We start from the raw sequence: 19989 nt of genomic DNA on the forward strand, positions 1-19989 counted from the left end.
AAAGTCTACTTACTTTGCTTTGGCCCTGTCCCTTAAAAACCCTCTCAGAGGTTGGCTCACTCACCAAAGAACATAATTCAAATATTATTAGAGTTTTTAAAATTATAGATGACTTTCTAACACACAAGGTGTTGATTCAACATGAGGTAATTCTCTTTTGGACCACTGACTGATAAAGAAAAAATAATCCCGGGAGACATGGAAGTTGGTGATTGCCTAGGGATCAGTGATCATGACCCAGTTATAGTCAATATGAGCAAACAAAAGACAGATCCAACTAGCCCTACACATACACACATGTGCTGCTTCAAAGGTCTAATTTCCCAAAGCTGAGGGAAATCATGAATGGAGCTGAGTCAGAGGGAAAAATATAGTCAGAAAAATGTGAACTAAAATGGCCAAAAAGTCATGATTCCACAATTAAGGAAGAGGGCAACTTTGGCTAAAAACCCATCTTGGTTCAGAGGTGAAGTGAAGGCAGCAATTAAAAATAAAAAAGCAATACCTAACAAGTGTAATAAAGGGGAAGTAGACAGAAATTCATGTAAATTTAAAATCATTAAGTGTAGAAAATTGATAAAGAAGCTAAAGATGTCAGGGGGAAATCCATGGCTAGCAGAGCGAAGGACAACAAGGAATCTTTTAAGTATAAGAGGAACAAAAGAAATCCTAGCAATTCTATAGGGCTATTACAATATTATGATTTCCATCTCGTTAATGATGAAGTAAAGGAACAAAAATTCATAAATATTTATATTCTGTATTTGGAAAGAAGTAGGATAATGTAGTTATCACATAAGGATGATGAAGTACTTTCCAGTCCATTAGTAGCTAAGGAGGATGTTACTCAACATCTACTAGAGATGTTAAAAAAAACATTAAATCAACTGATCCACATAACTTGATCCCAAGAGTCCTATAAGAGTTGACTGAGATACCTGACCTTGATGATAATTCTAATAAATCTTGGAATATTTGGGGGAAAGAGTGTACCAATGCTGTAACAATATTCAAAAAGGGCAAGTAGGTTCACCAGGGTAACTATAGGCTGGTTAGCCAAACATCAGTCCTGGACAAAATAATGGAAATGCTGATTTGGGATTCAGTTGATAAAGAATTGGGTTTAATTATATTCCGATCAACATGATTTTATGGAAAAGAGGTTTTTTCAAAGAAACGTGACCTTGTTCTTTTGGCAAGATTACAAGTGTGGTTGATAAAAGTAATTGTGTAGATGTAATATACTTAGAGTTTTGTAGGGCATTGCACTTAATACTGCATGACATTTTGACTAAAAAATTTGCACTCAACAATATCAATAGAGTACAAGTTAAATGGGTTAAGAATTGGCTAACAGATCTCAAAGTAGTTGTCAATGGGGAATCATCGCTGAAGAGGGGTGTTTCTAGTGGAATTCTGCAGGGATTGATAGTAGCCTGATGCCATTCAACATTTCCATCAATGATCTGGAAGTGAATATAAAATTACTGCTGATAAAACTTGCAGACAACACAGATTGGCTGAGTGGTAAATAATGATAGGGACAAGCCAATCATACAGTGGCATCTAGATCAATTGGTAAGCTGGGCCTACTTAAACAAACGCTGTTTTAATACAGACAAATGCAAACATCTACATCTAGGAACAAGGGAATGCAGGCAAGAGCTATGGAATGGGGGACTGTATCCTAAAGCAGTGACTCTGAAAAAGGATTTAACTGTCATAGTGAAAAAGGGACTCACCAGGTGTGGCCACTGTGGTGCTCTGGCAAAAAGGGCTTCATTTGATCTGTGGATGTATAAACAGAGGCATAGTGAGTAGGGAATTGATTTTTTGCCTCTTTATAAGGCATTGCTGAGATTGAACCTGGAGTACTGCATCCAGTTGTGGTCTCAACATTTTAAAAGGGATGTTGAAAAATCAGAGAGAGTACGGAAAAGAGCCACAAATGATTTGATGGCTGGAAAAAATGCCTTACAGTGAGAGACTTGAAGAGCTCCATATGTTTCAATTATCAAAAAGAAAATCAAGGTAACTTGATTACAGTATAAGTGCCTTCCTGGGGAGAAAATACCAGGTTCTAAAGGCTCTTTAATTTAGCAGAGAAAGGTATAACCTTAGAGGGCCAGTATACCCTGCTACAGGCTTCCATGGGCTGTTCCAGTAGCCAAAGATCTGCTACAGGCTGTAGTTCCTGGGCCATTCCCAGCTCTACTAGTGGGTAATCTTGAGCGAGTCACATCCCTGCTCTGTGCCTCAGTTTCCCTGTCTGTAAAATGGGGGAATGATACTGACCTCTTTTGTAAAGTGCTTGATATCTACCAATAGGGATTATTATTATTTCAAAAAAATTGCTTCCGTTATAGATCATCATTATAATAATTTATTTGAGGCCTTTGGGCACTACTGCAATACAATCAGGATTGGGGCCCCATTGTGCTGGGTGCTACATACATGCATATGAAGAGACAGACTCTGCCCTAGAAAGTTTATCATCTGATGCAGGTAGGCTATGTGCACAGATGTTCCAATACAAAATCAAGCTGGGAAAGCAGCCACAGTGACTCTGCTATGTAGAAGGTTAATGGCCAAAGGACAGTAGGTTGAAGATAAAGCCACTGCAGCTACATACCTTAACTAGCTGTTAATAGGGAAGCAAGTAGGCATGAACAAGGAGTGAAGGGTGAAGATGTTGTGAGTAGAGGACACTGTAGTCTTGACTTAAGCCAGTCATGTCTACAAAGGACACTCCGGAAAGTTAAGGCAATGAACTAAAAGTGTGAAGCCAAAGTGCATAAATTAAAGTGTGTTAGTTGCACTCCCCCATGAGTGGTTTCATTCAGGAGTAGAATGCCTTTAGGATTAAGAGAGACAAGGTGAGTGAAAAGAAGAACAGGAGTACTTGTGGCACCTTAGAGACTAACAAATTTATTAGAGCATAAGCTTTCGTGGACTACAGCCCACTTCTTCGGTGAGTGAGGTAATATCTTTTATTAGACCAACTTCTGTTGGTGAGAGAGACAAGTTTACATAGAGCTCTTCTTTCCAACAGAAGTTGGTTGAATAAAAGATATTATGTCACCCACCTTGTCACTTTAATATCCTAGAACTGACATGGCTACAACACTGCATGCATATAGGATTAAGTTACAGCAGACTAAGGCCACTTTACTCCTGAATGAAACCATAGGGGCATGGGAGATGACAGATTTGTTTTAATTTATGCCCATTGACTTCATATCTTTTAGTTGATTTGCCTTAACTTTCTGGAGTGCCCCCATGTAGGCGTGGCCTGAGTGCTGTAACCCAAAACTGTCTTATCTGGAAAAAAAAATTGGGTTTTGTTGTCATTGGGTGGGTTTTTGGGGGGAGGGGGGAGTTTGGGGTAACTAACACTTGTGGGCAATCCTGAGGTAAAGCACAGGCACTTTTCCTCGTAGTAAAACTAAACTAGGCAAGATCAGCACTATGCCCCAGTCTGGTGTTGACGTCACCTAGTTTACCTTGCGGTAGAACTAAAGTGCCTTGTCTTCATTGCATTTTTACTTAAAATAGCTCACACACATTAGTTAACCTGGGGTAAAAAAAAATGCACATTTTCAGCAGTGAAGACAAAGCCAGAGAGAGACCACAGCATGGATGAGTAAAGTTAAAATTTTGTTACATTCTCCTTCCAAGGTGCAAATCCAAAGAGGCAACCATGTGCAATATGGGGAGACTTTACAGCTCCTGGAAAGCCGGCTCTTACCAGAGCTGAGAATGTGTAGTGTCCACATAGTATTCCCAAGTTCCATTTCTCTGTACTCCCTCCCATCTTGGTACCAGTCTCAGAGTTCAGATTCCCACATCTATATTAGCGAAGAGCATTCATTCTGGTGTTGAAAATGAACCAGTGTCTGAAAAAATATATTGCAGGCAAATGGTAAAGAGCAAGGTAAATCGGTATCCTTCCAGGCACTCTTTTCTTTCTTCCTGGCACTGGGGGAAGATTTTCCTTGAGTTTTCCTTCATGATGGCATAACTGCAATTACAGAACATTCGCAACTGTAGCATCTGTTAATGCAAAGACCATGTATATACAGCGTTGACGTATAGTGTGCTGGTGCTGTACACTACCCTATGGAGATCCAAATTCAAGGTCTGGTTCATTTCCTTAATCCTGTGCCATCAGATGCTGAGAGCACTGTGGACACAATGTACTTAGGTCCCTCTCCTCAAAGGTGGTAATGTGCCTAATCCATTGAAATCAATGGGAGTTAGGCAGCTAAATGTGTTTGATCTGATCCGTAATAGGTTTTGGATCAGGCACTGAAATCAATGGGCTCCCTTTGACTTCAACAGGTTTTGGACTAGGACTTTAATCATTAGAGATGAGGAGCTTTAAATCACTCTGAGGACTCGTTTGGCCTATGCAAAAACGTCTCCTCACATAAAGTGTGTTTTATACATATGCAAACAGTCAAAAAAGCGGTGGGACTTTCAAGACTTAAAATCGGCCATAATCTTAACGCTGTAGCCTTTAATCTCACATCCTTCTGCCCCACAACATTTGTCATCATCCTTTCTTAGGTCTCATCTCTAGGGACAGCTTTTCAATAGAGCTTGGTTTCCATTTAGACACCTAAAAGATAGCCATAGTTTCACAAGTTCTCAGCGCACAGAAATGCTCACTCAGACACTTAGGGTCAGATTTTCAATAGAGCTCAGTACCTATTACGCCGAACTCTTGAAAATGTGGCCATTTATTTTTGTAACAAAATGACTATATGCCCCTGCCCTGGTGATGGGCAGGTTATAACTACATGCTCGTATCTGAGAGGGCCCTTAAACTGTTGGACCCAGATCCTCAAAAGTATTTAGTTGAGTGCCTAAATACCTTGAGGACCTGGGCCTAAGATCAAGGACATTGTCCTTTATTTGTGTGTGATTCACAATGTACACTTTTAGAGCAGTAAAATAATAACTTAGCCCAAAACAAACTAGTCTCACACTTTTATCAACATGAAAATTCACCAGCCCTCCCTAAATTTTTGCAATTAGACTTACCAAAAGTGTAGTTCAGCATGAATCCAGGAAACACCCAAGCAAAATCGCTGTGAAATTCTACCAGCACAAAGTTCTCCGAGGAGGTAAAGTCTGCAATCTGCATTGTTCCACAGTATGGGCCAACAGCTGGAGATGTGGATCGGCTCCCATCATGAATAAGCAAATAGTCATACTTACAGTCATCAATGTCCTCCAGCTCAAAGGAGACCATTGTTAGAGATATCTATAGAAAATACAACAAGAACACTTTGCTTGCAAACCTTTCCCTTAACCTTTATCTTGTCTATTTAGATTGTAAATTTTTGGGGGCCTAGACTGTCCATTGCTATTTGTACAGTGCCCCAGGAGTCTGGCCCTGATCTTGGGTGGGCTTTAAGTGTTACTGAATGTAAATTTATTTTATTATAAAATTGTTTGAACTCAAAAGGCATTTGGTTTGGAGGGTGGGTCATTTGGGTAATCTCCTGTCTTGTGGCAGGATTAATTTCACTCTCTTTGGCAGTAAGGCATCAGATACAGTTTTGAATCTCTCTAGAAGCAAATATTCAAAATACCAGTGTAGCATTTCAGCTTCCTGGCTCTCACCTAGGCTATGTCTACAGTACAAGCTAGGGGTGTGATTCCCCTGCTCCCATACACGTACTTGCACTAGCTATCAGCGAGGGTGAGTCTAAATAGCAGTACAACAGGGGTAGCGGCAGCAGAGGCAAGGCTTAGCTGTTCCGATTATGCACCCCTCCCCCCAAAACCAGTGAGTATGTACTCGGCATGGCTAAGCCATGCCTCCACCGCAGTTATCTGTGCTATTGCAGCTACACTGCTCTTCAGACTCTCACTAGCTCAATGAGAGCTATTGCAAATATGCGTAGAGGAGCAGGAGGAATCACATCGGTAGCTCATAGTGTAGACATAGCCCTAGAGATTATTTTGAGCTAAACCTACCACTTATGAGACAACGTCACCATCAGTTCACATCCAAGGCTAAAATGGTTTTCTTTAACTATCACATAAGGCCTATGGCACCTACTGAAGTCTTTATTGTGAAGGCTTAGGTTGGATTTACACAGTGCATAGGGGTAAATTTCATTCTTTGAGTAGCTGATGTTGCTTCTTAGGATGCGCTAGAACAACTGGTATTCTGTACTGCAAAGAGAAGCAGTCAGAAGGTATTGCTGGAGCCAGCAGAATAGCCCTTCAACACCTCACCTTGCGATCTGCTGGAGCACTGATGATCCAGAAGCAGTCCTGGTTTTTGGGGTACCTGTTGGGGTAGTTCGGGGAGGTGATCACTCCACTTGTGCCCGTCAAAGTGCTTCCACATTTCACTAAGAAGAAAAGAAACCATACAGATAATGTTAATGAGCTTATTAACAGCTTGTGAGCAGGAAGAAAGAATCCAAAGGGACATCAATATGGGCCTATTCTAGAGCCAAAAGAAAATGTCTCCTACTCAGTTTTCTATGGCCAGCATCTGTGCTTCCATTTGTATTGACGGAGCTTAGAGCATAGTATTGGTTCTCCTTTGGAGAAGAGGGGGAAACTGCAACTTAATGCTGAATAAAGGTCTGAACTTAAATAACTTTAATGTAGACAAGGGAGAGTTTGCCCCATACCCACCTCCCCTGGCACATTCCCAAGCCCATCCCCACTTTTTTCACAATTTTTGTTTCTTCAACCAGCAGGGAGCAGAATTGTAAATATGACACATTTCTACTTATAGAGCATCCTCTCTGTTCACCAGGAATTCAGCCAGTGCTTGATTCTGAGACCAGGCTTGTGATAGATAGACAGTAACTTGTTCTAGTAAACTAGTCCCAAAAATGTGTCTGAAATAGTTTCTTATATATTTGTATAGTCAGTATAAAGGAAATGAGCTTTCAGGAGCACTTATTTGATGTAGAGAGTTAATAATTTTCTATGCGGTGCCTGTGCAGCTCCAATTGCAAGAAAGTAGCTAAGGAATCAGATCCTGGGTAAAATTTACTTTTGAAAATTATACCTAGTATCATAGTCCTACAGCAAGGGAGAGTGACAAAAACAGGAGGGAAGTGGGAGGGAACAAACTGCTGGCTACAACATTAATTAAATTTTTTTTTCCTTTTGTGAAAAGTCAAACAGTGAGGTGTCCTCCACTTTTTCCCCATAAAAACCAAAGTTACATTTTGGAGTTGAAGTAATAATGATCTTACTTGTATTTGATGACTTTCCTTCCATAGCATTTCACTAATGACAGAGAAACTATAGCCGCCAAGTAGTTTATTTCCCCACTGCTCCCCCCAAAATACAGTAACCTCTCAAGAGAAGTTGGGAGGGTCCCAAATGCACACAGAAGCATTGAAATCAGGAAGTGAAAAATTACCAGAGCCAAGGGAAAGTACAGGAAAAGTTTAAGTAGGCAGCCTGTAATTACTTCCTCTGAAACTTGCCAAGACGCTGGGGTCAGTATCCTGTCTTAGATAAAGTGCCATGGGACCTTCAATAACCACCAAGTGGCCAGGACCTTGGTTTTACATCTTATTGGAAAGAATTCTCCTCAGTACCCTCTGGCATTGTGGAATCATTGGTTCAGCACTGACTTGGGGGTCAGATGGCCACCCACCGAAGCACCAAAACCACTTTCTGCTGCACCTGGATGTTTCTTGGGGGAGGGTCTCCCCTGTCCAAATACTAACAGGGCCCTATCCTACTTAGTTTGTATAGTAAGCCCAGACCTCACAAGGGAGTAAGTCCACAGATAAGCTGATTTGAACCAACCTAGAAAATGATAGGCCTGAAACCTGTAGACCCAAGCCATCCCTTTTCCCCCTGCCTCACTTCCCCCGCGCCCAATTGTTAAAAATACCTTCTATGTGGCCCCTACTTTCTACCTTGTCATTCATGAGATCTAAAGTTGCATAGATATCCAGATGGCTAGTGGAGTGTTCTGCAGCCATTTTTCACTCTGTGGCTAGCAACTCCTATTGCTCAGTTACTTTTTTTTTTTTAAACAGGTAGCTGTAAAGACCTCAACTAGCCCAACAAGGCTTCCTTGACCTCCAGAAGAATGAGTGAGACCTGAGAGTTGTTGGTGTGAGGGCCAGATAGGGTCCTATTTTTCATTTATTTTTTTTCTTCATTCCTAGCTTCACAAGCTGCTGGCTTTGAACAGTTCTTATGGATGGTGGAAGGGATAACATGGAAAAAAGGGTTTACCACCAAAAAATTCAAATATAGAAAAACACAAATTCCACAAAACTTTCTGTTTTGCACATGAATATTTGCTAAGCACAAATCAGAAATGTCACCAAGCTCTGTAAATGAGGCACTGTCCGCACCCTGGCTATAGGAGGCTTGGAAACCTGTTGCTGCAGTAGCCTCATCGCTCACAAACTCTACAAGCATCATGTTTCTAGAAGCCACCAATGAGGGTAAGGACCCCATCCCACACAACTTGTCCAGTAAGACACTGGAATTCCTGCTGCTTCCATCATAAATTCTGATGTAGTCAGAGGTACAGTCTGAGGAAGGCTGAAGATCAAAAGCATCAAACTGCAGGAAAACCTGAAGAGGAACATGAAAATTAAACACTTCAAATCTGCCCTGACTTCTACCAGGAGCGCCACCAGCTTTTCTGCCGCCCTAGGGGGCAGAAGGTCCCGCCCCGAAATGCTGCCCTCCACAGAGGCAGCGGAAGGTCCCGCCGCCAAGGTCGCCGCCCCCCAAATTGTAGCACCCTAGGCGACCGCCTAGGTCACCTAATGGGTTGCGTCGACCCTGACTTCTACTCTTTTCCATCCTTATTTGACCCTGACCTACATCCCATATCTGTGTGTGGATTTCAGTGTGAATCTGTTTGTCAAAGAGGATCTTGTCTGAAATCCTGAACTCCTTGTACTGTCCTCCCTTCTCAGGAGAGCTCTCCTCCTCTCCTTTCTTGTCATCAGGAGACTTGCTTCCATCCCCCCCTTCTTACCCTTTCTTTACCCTCCCCTCCTTTCAGTAGTGCCTCTTCCATCTCTCTAGTCCCCTCCACCTACCTTCAGTAATGACACCACCATAGAGACCCTTCTGCTCCTTGCCTACCTTTCATTCGCTCCCAGTCTGCTCTCCCCAGCTCTTCACCTTGCCAGTGCTGCTTCAGTCCCCACTCTCCTGTCCCCAGCCACTTCTCTATGCTACATGCCCATGAAGCTTCCTGGTATGACAAGAACAGCAGGACCAAGTATAGAAAAACAGAGAGTGAGGGACTGGACTTGCATGAGAGTCTCATCCGGATTCCACCTCCCAGCAGCCAGAGAGATTCCCCTCTCCCTGCCACCGTTCCCCAGAGTGGCCAAAGGAAAACCCTGAACAGCAGTAAATCTTTGCACCTAGAACCTGATTCAGAGATCATTTACACTGGTGTAAATCAGAGTAACTCCACTGACATCAATGGAGTTACACCAGTATAAAACTGATATATATGAGAGCAGAATCAGACCCCAAAAGGGTTATGCTATTAACCTGTGCAGCGGAAAGTGATATATTATCTCACAGCTTTTTAAGGTCATAAGTGACCATTAGATCATCTAGTCTGACCACCAGTATATCAAAGGCCATTAAGTGTCACCCAGTTACTCAGGCACTGAGCCCAATAACTTGTGTTTGGCTAAAGCATGTCTTCCGGAAAGGCATCTCGTCTTGATATAAAAACATCAAGAGATGGAGAATCCACCACTTCCCTTGTAGTTTGTTCCTATGGTTAATCACTGACACAGTTAAATAATATTTAATATATAATATTATTAAAATTATGACATTAAAAATCTGATAAATAATGCCATGTATTATTAACACCTATTCAAACCTCCTTTTTCCTAACAAAAATCACCTGATGCTGTGGGATGCGAATGAGCCACAGACAGTTGCTGTTGTCTGGATATAAGGATGGGTAATTGACAGAAGAGAAGGTGTCACTAGGTTTATGCAGCACATTGCTACAGCAATCTGAAGAACAAAAGAAAACAGTTGTAAAGAAAATGAAAGATGCAGAGAAATCCTCTTCAAGGGAAAATCCAGTCACAGCTATCTCCATCCATTAACGGCAGTCAAATTTATAAAAGAGAAATTAATTGTCATGTTCACAAATGTGTCAATGCTCATCTACTAAATGCATTAAATAACTGTAAGCAAAATAATGGAGCTAGTAAAATAAGCTAGAAGGAAATTAGCAGCTATCATAAAGTTTCTTAATTAAGTACATAGTGTTTGGAGCACTTACTGCAGCTATAGAGCTTGTTGATTTTAGCCACGTCAAGATTACTCAGTCCCTCTCTCTGTCCGATGGGTACAGAGGGATCAGGAATCGGTACAATAGTTGCTTTCCCAGAGGTGTTAGAGAAGTCATATCTGCAGAAGCAGGGGAAATCATGTGTCTAATTCAAATCCCACTTTAAGTGATGCATTTGTATTATTGTGGGAAATATTCTAAGTAACATTTGTCTAAGATTCTGAAGAGATTAACTAACTAGGAAAGGGCAAGCAAAGAGCCTTCACAGATATCTCTGGAAGAGCACTGAGGAAGCAGCTTTGTGTCCAGCAACACTGAAATGAAAAAACAAGGGGAGAATGTATTGTTTGGGGGATGATTCCTTCCAAACCTTTCATCAGAATGAACTCTGTGTCCCAACCAGAATGCTCTGAAGAGCAAGGTTGCTGTCTGAGCTCCTGATTCTTTGAATATTTGAAACTGCTACTTGCTGTCTCTTGCCTCCAGCTAGACAGGATTTATTTATCTTAATTACTGGTTTGCTTTGGGAAAATGCTCAGAAATTTGCTGCCCATTAGTGCAAATGTGGGGCAAGGTGCCTCCTACAGGCTTCTGTGTTAAGGGCTAAATAAATAAATAAATAAAAGTCTGTTTTTGTATTCTACGCAAAAGAATAAATGGACACAAATCTGACATCAGGAATCATAACATTCAAAAACCAGTAGGAGAACACTTCAACCTCTCTGGCCATTCAGTAACAGATTTAAAGGTGGCAATTTTGCAACAAAAAAACTTCAAAAACAGACTCCAAAGAGAGACTGCTGAACTTGAATTAATATGCAAATTAGATACAATTAACTTAGGTTTGAACAGAGACTGGAAATGGTTGGGTCATTACACTAATTGAATCTATTTCCCCATGTTAATATATCCTCACACCTTCTATGGGTATCTCGATTATCACTTCAAAGGTTTTTTCTCTCTCCTTCTGATGATAGCTTATCTCAATTGATTGACCTCTTACAGTTGGTATGGCTACTTCCACCTTTTCATGTTCTCTGTATGTATATATATCTTCTTGCTGTATGTTCCAGTCCATGCATCCGATGAAGTGGGCTGTAGCCCACGAAAGCTTATGCTCAAATAAATTTGTTAGTCTCTAAGGTGCCACAAGTACTCCTGTTCTTTTTGCAGATACAGACTAACACGGCTGCTACTCTGAAACCTGTTACTCCACGGTCTTTCTCTTCCAGCCCCATCCCTCTTTACCTTTGCCAGGGCTAAGTCAGACAGTAGGAATAGATTCCCTTCGTCATAAGTGTTCCCGCATTTCTAAGGGTATGTCTACACTTCAGGCTGGAGGTATAAACTCCAGCTTGAGGAGACGTATCACATGTGATCAAACTAGTGCACTAAAATTAGTGTAGTTGTGGCAGCAGGAGAGCTAACCACCCAAGTATGTGTCTGGAGTCTCAGACAGGATTGTGCTCAGGGCGGATAGCTCCTCTTGTAGCTCATGCCACCATGGCTATACTTTTTTTTTATTATTATTATTTTTAGTGCACTAGCTTGATTGTAGCTAGCACGGGTATGTCTCCTCAAGCTGGAATTTACACCTTCGGCTTGGAGTATAGACATACCTTAAGTGGATAGCAATAGCCATGCCCTAGAAAGAGCAATTCTGTCTCCTAAGTTTGAATAGGAGATTAGAGCCCCACTCGCATCTATGAAAGGAAGCCCCAGACTCCAACTTACAAGCCATAGTGCATCACTGAGGAATAGTCGTAGGGAAGACCCAGGTTATTGGAATTCACTTTCCTAAAGTTTCCTTGTTCCCCTGTAAGGTATGAAAGCAACATTTCAACCACCAAGACAGGATCAAGACCAGAAAAAAACTATTAAAGTGTTACTGCAGTCCTCACAGGGCTGTTAGAATACTTAAAATATATTTATTCCCATTGGAGATTGTCCTGAGCATGGGCCTGACACAAAGCCCACCTAAGCCCATATGAGTCTTTCCATCAACTTCAGAGGGTTTTGGCTCCAGTCCTAAAAGCCAAGTAAGGACTTCAGAATTTGATCCACATGAACTATGGTCCCAATTCCACCCTGTGTTGTGCATGCACTTGTCTGTCTTAGGAGTTTCTATGGTATGCTTCACTGGCATCTGAATGTCAGTGACTTCAACAGGAACTGCACCTGTGCATCCAAGAGCAGAGTTTGTACCCATAGTTGTATCTATGCCCTGAGAGGAAAACGTGGCTGACTAGCTAGGCTGAGCACTGGGAAGATGTGTGCAGAGATAGCTAAGGTGCTGCTCTGCAAAACCTTGACTTTCCTCCTTGTGCAGCAGCAATGCACTTGGCCATTGCCAAAGGAGCTTTAGAACTGCAGAAGAAGGGAGAGGGTTTGCCATGGAGTTGTACCAAAGTATACCTCTTAAGGGCCAAACACCGAGATCTTTATTCAGGTTTTGCTCAGTCCTTACTCAGGCAAATTCCCATTGACTTCACTCCCAACCTGCCTATAGCCAACATAACAGCACAGAATAGGATCCTAGTAAAAATGTTCCTTCTATCTAAGATACTTTTACCCCCCTACCCATTACTGTAATATCTGAGACCTTCACAACCTGTAATGTATTTATCCTCACCACAGCCCTGGGAGGTAGGAAAATGCTCTTATTCCCATTTTACACATAAGGAATTAAGGCATAGAAAGACAAAGTGACTTGACAAGGTCGCACAGGAAGTCTGAGGCAGAGCAGGGAGGTCTCCTAAATCCTAGGCTTAGTGCCAAAACCACTGGGCCATCCTTCCTTTCTCCTTCACCCTTTGACCTGAGATTCTCTGTTATTGTTACTAGTGGCTGGCAAAGCAGGAACCAGTTGGATAAGTCCCCCACATTGAATGCTTATCGGAAATTCATCCCAGCTATCTGAGTCTCTTGAGTCTGAGTCTGCAAAACTGAGCCAGAGAGCTTGAAGGAAAAACCAGTCTCTTCATTTAGCGCTTTCACTCCTGGGCCAATCCAGGACTATGAAATGCAGGGAAAATCCAAAAATTAACTGAACTTTTTCATATCTCAAAAAACTGATTGGAGGTTTGGGGAAAGGTTCAGGTTGGTTCTTATCAGCATTGATTCCACCAGGCCAATGTATAGTTTCATGATAATTTCCATTTGCTCCATTTATAGCCAAGAGGAGGGGAGTGAAAAGCTGCTACAGTTTACTGTGATTTTCCCCCCTGTATGCTGTTCTCTTTTATTAACCAGCAGATATGAAAGGGTCTCAGCATCAGTTGTTTATATGGAAATGTCAAAACCATGTAAGCAATAAATCCTTTGCCTTTCTCTAGCACCCTCCATCCATGGATCTCAAAACACCTTTAGACACATTAATTTTCTTAATCAAGTCCCCTGTGAGTTAAGTTAGTACAATTCCATTTTACAGTTGGGATAACTGAGGCACAGAATAGCTACAGCCAAAATTTTCTCTTAAATTATAAAGTTTACCACATTCCTTCATCTTATATTCACTTCAGAGAGCTGAAGGTGTTCAGCACCTTTTACAATAAGGACACTTGTTCAGGTGCCTAAATGCGGGTTTCAATGCCTGACTGCCGGCACCCAAATGTAAATATTTTGGCCTAAGTGACTTGTTCAAGGTCACACAGGTAGCCAGTGGCAAAGCCAGGAATAAAACCCAGATCTCGTCAAGCACAAGATCATCCTTCCTCTCATGATAAACTGCCCCGAGTCGCCCACCAACATTTACAGAGAAAAACTTAAAAAAAAAAAAAGGTATAAAAGATTCTTTTTAGCTGACTGATGAGGCAAACAAATGTAAAAAATAACATATCATTTGGGGAGTCTTATGGACAGAGGGAAAAGACTACCTAGGCGCCAGCTCAGTAAAACATTTAAGCATGTGCTTATCCAGAAACATGCTTAAATCCATCTGTGTTCAGGAATGCATTTAAGCATGTGATTAAAGTTAAGCATATGCTGAAGTGCTTTGCTGAATTGGGGCCCCAGAACCTAAACACTATAAGCAAGGAGAAAGAGCTAGAATAGAAGTTCTGGCCTAAGGAGCAGAACAGTATCTTGTATTAAAAAAAACCTGAGAAAAATAAGCCAGGTTTCAAGGATCTAAGTGGACGGCAACAAAACAGCAGGCAATATGTTGTCAAAGCAAAGAAATGGGAAAACTTCCAAGGTGAACTGTAGGGTTCTTTATTATTTAAAAAAAAAAAAAAAAGCAATACTGAAACCCTGGGAAAAAATAGTAGGTGGAAGAGCTGGGAAATTGCAAAAGATCTCAGGGCATGATCCTGCACTACTAAAGTCAATGGGAATTCTGCCTTTGACATCCATGGGAAAAGGATAGAGCCTTCTTCAGCGCTCTTTTTCAGGTTTGAGAAGGGTATGTGGCTCAAAAGCTTCTCTCTCTCACCAACAGAAGTTGGTCCCATAAAAGATATTACTGCACCCATCTTGTCTCTCTAATATCCTGGGACTGATACGATTACACCGACACTGCATACTAACTCCTTCTTTGTCTTTTTATTTTTACTCTTCTTGGCATCATAAAAATAAGTAATAACTATAAAGACCTGTGAAGCCACCTGCTTTAATCTCTCACGGTCTCTGGGGAAACTCCAGGGCTAAATCCCTTCTTTTCATTAGCCTTGTCCTCACAGCATCCAGGTGGGTTGTCCTCTCATTATGAGCCCCGATTCTGATCTCATTTACATTGGTGTAAATTGGGAGTAACTACATTTGAGTCAGTGGGGTTGCACCACTGTAAAATGGGTGTGAATTAGATCAGAACCAAGTCCACTACCTTTGGTAAAACTTTGAATTTTTAGCCCCTTCTCTTAGGGGTCTCCTCTTTATACTTCATTGAAAAGCACCACAGAACCCTATGGCATTATATAAATAACAAATAATTATAATATCTTGCAAGAAACCACCTGTGATGTCTAAGCACAAGATAATACAATTGAAATTTACTCAGGATAATGTGGGAATGGCTGAAAATTTGTGCTGCAAACTGTTTTAGGGTCTGGTGGAGCAAACATGCTCACATCCCACTCACAGGGAAAGCACATATATTTCAATGTGTCTGAGAAGGAAGAATCAAATACATTTGCTGAAGTAATTTGTCACTATTTGGTATTCTGTTCCCCAGTCCCATCCCTCATTATGTAATGTTTGGTAAACATTTTAAAGTTGTAAAGAATTAGGATAAGCACTATTACTATCACCATCAACACCACACACCACTCCCTTGGACATACCTGCCATAACGTATTCCCACATGATCTTAACATAGTTGTCCCGGTCACTCCGGGCCTGTTCATGTAAAAAACCCAGCGCATGGTTCATTTCATGTTGAATTGCTCCTTTACTCATGCAACCGGTTTTCATCAGGCCCACCTTCTGCATACCTCCAATCTTTCCAAAGTGAGACCAGCAGCTGAAAGGAACATGCAACCAATAACCAAAGATGTCACGTGCAACAAGCTATAGTCCCATAGCTGAAAAGCAACGTAATCAACCAAAAATATCAACAAAAAGAGAAAAATGAAAAATTGTATGAGCTCTGACAACTCACTCTCTTAATCACAGGCTCCTGGAGTTTGCTACCAGCTGGGACTATTTAAATCCAGGTCAAGCAGGAAAGAAAGAAAACTGAAGAATATGCTTCTAGTCACAATTAGGACTGATGGAACTGACCTCTCCCCAGGTACAACGCTTATGTAGTTGGTTTCTGTTGTGCGATTTATAAACTGGACACAAGTCAGGGTTGTGAACTCCTGCATTGCTTCAGCAATCCAAGTCCTCTCTTCCACAGCTAGGAAGAAAAGGGGGAATACGTAACAATGGTATTTTGATTATTATGTGGCAGTCCACTCCACTAAATCTCTGCACCTAGTTATTTTCCTATCACAGAAGTCAAATTGGATAAGAGTACGGAGGGTTAAGGGATCTTCAAAGTGATTAGGGTAGTAATAATAATTATACTTATCCCTTATGTACATTGCCTTGCACGATGAAACTACTATACAGGCAATAAAAGGTAGGTAGGTCAGTATTATTATCTCCATTAGACAGATGGAGAAACTAAAACAGAGAGGTTAAGGCCAAAATAGTCAGTCTGGGATGTGTAAAGGTAGACAGCTGACTACATTTAGGCAGCTAAATAAAAGCGGCTTGTTTATCACAGATACTGAACACCTGCAGCTCCCACTGAAGTCACATGAAGAGGCAGGTGTTCAGCACTCCTGAAAATCAGAGCATTTTTATTCAGTGCCTAAACATGCCTTTAAGTGCTTGACTATATTTGAAACTTTTGGCTTAGGTCGGCCCCCTCAATTACAACCCACTTTTCAAAATTTGTCCCACAACAATGTTGTGCCTCAGTTTCCCCATCTGTAACATTACAGTAAATAATCCTTACCTAGCCACAGGGATGTTGTAAAACTGAATTAGTTACTGGGCACAGTCATGCCTCTGCATCAGTGTACCCCATTGCCCCTTGCCTCAAGAGGAGGTTCTGCAGGTCCAGGGATATGCAAATAAGAAAGGGATGAGGAATGAGCGGGACAGTTGTACGGATAGGTGGGACCACATTGTCCACCTGCCCCCAAATGGCACCACAGTGATTCCCATGAAAAGTTAACCCAGACCCAGGCTGTGTTAAATGTCCATGCCTCTTCCCCTGAAAGTGAGAATAACTCTTTAGGAGGGGTCCCCAGGGAAGTCACTGGTGGTTGCAGACAGGCAGTGCTGCTCCAAAGGAATCAATCTGCAAGGGAGCAGGGTGGTGAAAGTGGCACAGAGCTCATATGAAGACAGGGCTTCTATAGAGATCTTCCAGGTTAAGGCACCAATTCTGCAGCCTGTTCCACAAATCCACTGACTGACCACGGATCCACTGACCCCAGCAAAACAATTAGGAAGAAATCTCTCCAGGGAAAACCTCATGGAGATTTCCTTTGTCTTTTCCTCTTCACCATTTCCCATGGGAGAGGACAATAAGGCCTTACTGTTGGTATGGCTCTTTCTGAGATCCTTCCATAAAAACTAGTGTGTGAGGACAAAATATTTATTACTAAAAGTAATAATATATTAATACAAATATATTCACTGAAGTAACAGATTAGACATGTTATTTGGTCCATAGCTGTTAAATGTCAGTAAATATAGACTAGTATGTATGAATCCATTGGTATTTTTGTAACTAAATACTGTCAATTAACCACACCTTTAAATATCCATTTTACTAAATTATATACTATTTTAGCCAAACTGTCCTAAGAGCAGCTGATGGGAAGGGTAATAGTCATAAAGGCTGCCTTGGGTTAAAATCACTTTTGACACATGATACAGAGATACCGCCGTGAAATAATCCTCATAATCTGGTGTTAAAATCCATGCTAATTTCACAGGTACATTTACACGGGACTTACAAAACTCTGTAGAAATATTAACTGGGACGTTAACTAGCCCATCACGGGACTTGGGCCAGAAGCAGCTGCTGTCACAGTTTATGGCACTGCGTTTCCTTCTCAAGACAATGTCACCCTCATGCAGAGTTGTATCGCTCTCTAGGCAGATAAAGAGAATAAAGAACATCCTGTGTTTTTCATGGGCAGTAAGTATCGATTATTGCGCCAAATACACGTGTAGTTTTGTGCGTGCAGACAAAGAAGTGACAATGTCACACAGGAAAGATAAAAAGGGACAGCACAAGTGAATGAGTGACCCCCAAGTGTGGAGAGTGGCCAGAGGAGAAGGTAGAGACAAATGACTACATTCAGCTCTGGCATAAGCAGACATATCTACCACTGATGTTGAAGAGAGCTGAGCTTGCTTACATCAAGACTGAATCTGGCCCAGCGTCAGACAGCCAGGATGGGGATCACTTATATAAAAAGGGTGAAGAGATTCTGCTCTCTTCTTTTACTGGTTGTATTCATTGGCAAAATAGCATTCCTTGGGGTAATTATTCAGTCAGGGCTGGCTCCAGGCACCAGCTGAGCAAGCAGATGCTTGGGGTGGCCAAGGGAAAGGGGCGGCACATCGGGCTCTTTGGTGGCAATTCAGTGGAGGGTCCCTGTCCCTCTCGGAGGGAAGGACTTGCCGCCGAAGAAGAAAGTGGCACGGTGGAGCTGCCGCCGATCGCAATCGCGGCTTTTTTTTTTTTTTCCGCCGCTTGGGGTGGCAAAAACACTGGAGCCGGCCCTGTATTCAGTAACCCTGCTTGATTTCCTTATCGTACCAACATAAATCATCAAGTTAATGTGAGTTTCAAGGAGACAACTGGATTCGTTTTCCAGGGCCCACCATTAGGTACTGACACAGAGGATTATTTTTGAAGTGATAAAAAATTATGGCCAAAATTTTCAAGCTCTGAGTCCCTAAAATTGAAATTATTGTAGTAGCCTAACCTGCAGAGGTCCTGAGCAACTCCAGCTCCTATTGAAGTCGACAGGCTCTGCAAGTGTGATTCATCAGCTTGGAAAATCTCCATAATCACTTATATTTAGGGGCCTAAATATGGGTTTAGAAGGCATCCAGGTCTGAAAATTTTAGCTTATGTGCCCTATTCCCCTCCCAGTTACAGCACTGTAAATCAGAGGTAGCTCTTTTGAAGTGATAGGAGTTATGCTAGTATAAGCCTTGTATAACCGAGTGGAAAATTAGGCCTGAAGTATTTAAGTGTACGGAATAAAAAGGACAGCCTTATCCATAAGAACCCCGAGTATCTAAAGAATAGTTAAAATCAAACTCACCCATTTCATTATTTCTTGTGGCTACCTGCAAAAGGAAAGGAAATCTTTTAGTATGTTCACATCATCAAAAGAAAACTATCATTAGGTAGAATCACAACAAACTCTGGGCTACGCTGAAATATTATAACTTATTTTTGGACAGACAGGTCGATCTGCAGAGATGCAAAGTCTAAACGGCCATGGCAGCATGAACACACCTGGACAGGTTTACATAGTGCAAAGCTATAGAAAAATGCTAAAAGGGCTGACAGTGGAATAAGGTTCATCTTCAAATTTCTGAGCAAGTCCTGTGTGTTCTGGAGCTCTGTTCCCCAAAGCCCCAGCTAGTTTACTTGAAAGATGTTTATATAAGAAAGCTGCTGCTTTTAATAAGTGGACCAAACTTAGATAACATGATGTATTTTCACAGAATAAACAAGCTGCACAAATTCCCAGCAGAGTTGCAGGCTTTCATTTCCTACTTATTTATCTTTAGAAAATAGAGGAAGTGGAGCAATAGGAAAGAAAATAAAGTAACCTTTAGATGACTCAAGTTTAACTCTATGAGGATCCCAGGAGCTGCCACAGCATTCCCTCACCCCCAGTGCAGGGTCTGGGAATCTGAGCAGTCAGGGGCAGGGAGTGGGTGGGTTTGTCTTAGGGGAGATGAGCATTTCTCCCTCCCCCATGAAAACACAATTGGAGCCATGCTGTCAGGGAGTTGGGACAGAACCACACGGGGTCCAGATCCCTGGTTTCTTCTGCACCAGGGCAATCTCCACCTCTGACTGTCCTTCAGAGAAGAACTGAGAGGGAGCACTGTGAGGAGAATCTCATATTGTTTCCCTTTCCATTGGCAGGTTATTTCCAGGTAGAGGAATGATCTGGCTCTGCCAAGCAAACTCCCATTGTAGTGAGAACAAATCCATTTACACC

At 41.8% G+C, this 19989-nt stretch overlaps 1 protein-coding gene across 1 annotated transcript; it reads right to left on the bottom strand.

The window, feature by feature from the left end:
- Positions 1–1358: 1358 nt before the first annotated feature.
- Positions 1359–19340, bottom strand: LOC128836642 (astacin-like metalloendopeptidase). The gene is made up of 14 exons (XM_054027106.1): positions 19272–19340; positions 19075–19099; positions 17749–17886; positions 16013–16130; positions 15574–15752; positions 12029–12110; positions 10286–10413; positions 9896–10011; positions 8361–8586; positions 6253–6371; positions 5047–5269; positions 3749–4021; positions 1743–1788; positions 1359–1466 (listed from the first exon to the last, which is right to left on the bottom strand). Exons 1-12 carry the CDS (start codon positions 19338–19340, stop codon positions 4008–4010), a joined length of 1437 nt encoding a protein of 478 aa, XP_053883081.1. The 3' UTR covers positions 1359–1466; positions 1743–1788; positions 3749–4007.
- Positions 19341–19989: the final 649 nt, after the last annotated feature.

This window comes from Malaclemys terrapin, chromosome 4 (genome assembly GCF_027887155.1).
Source record: "Malaclemys terrapin pileata isolate rMalTer1 chromosome 4, rMalTer1.hap1, whole genome shotgun sequence".
NCBI classification, from domain to species: domain Eukaryota; kingdom Metazoa; phylum Chordata; order Testudines; family Emydidae; genus Malaclemys; species Malaclemys terrapin.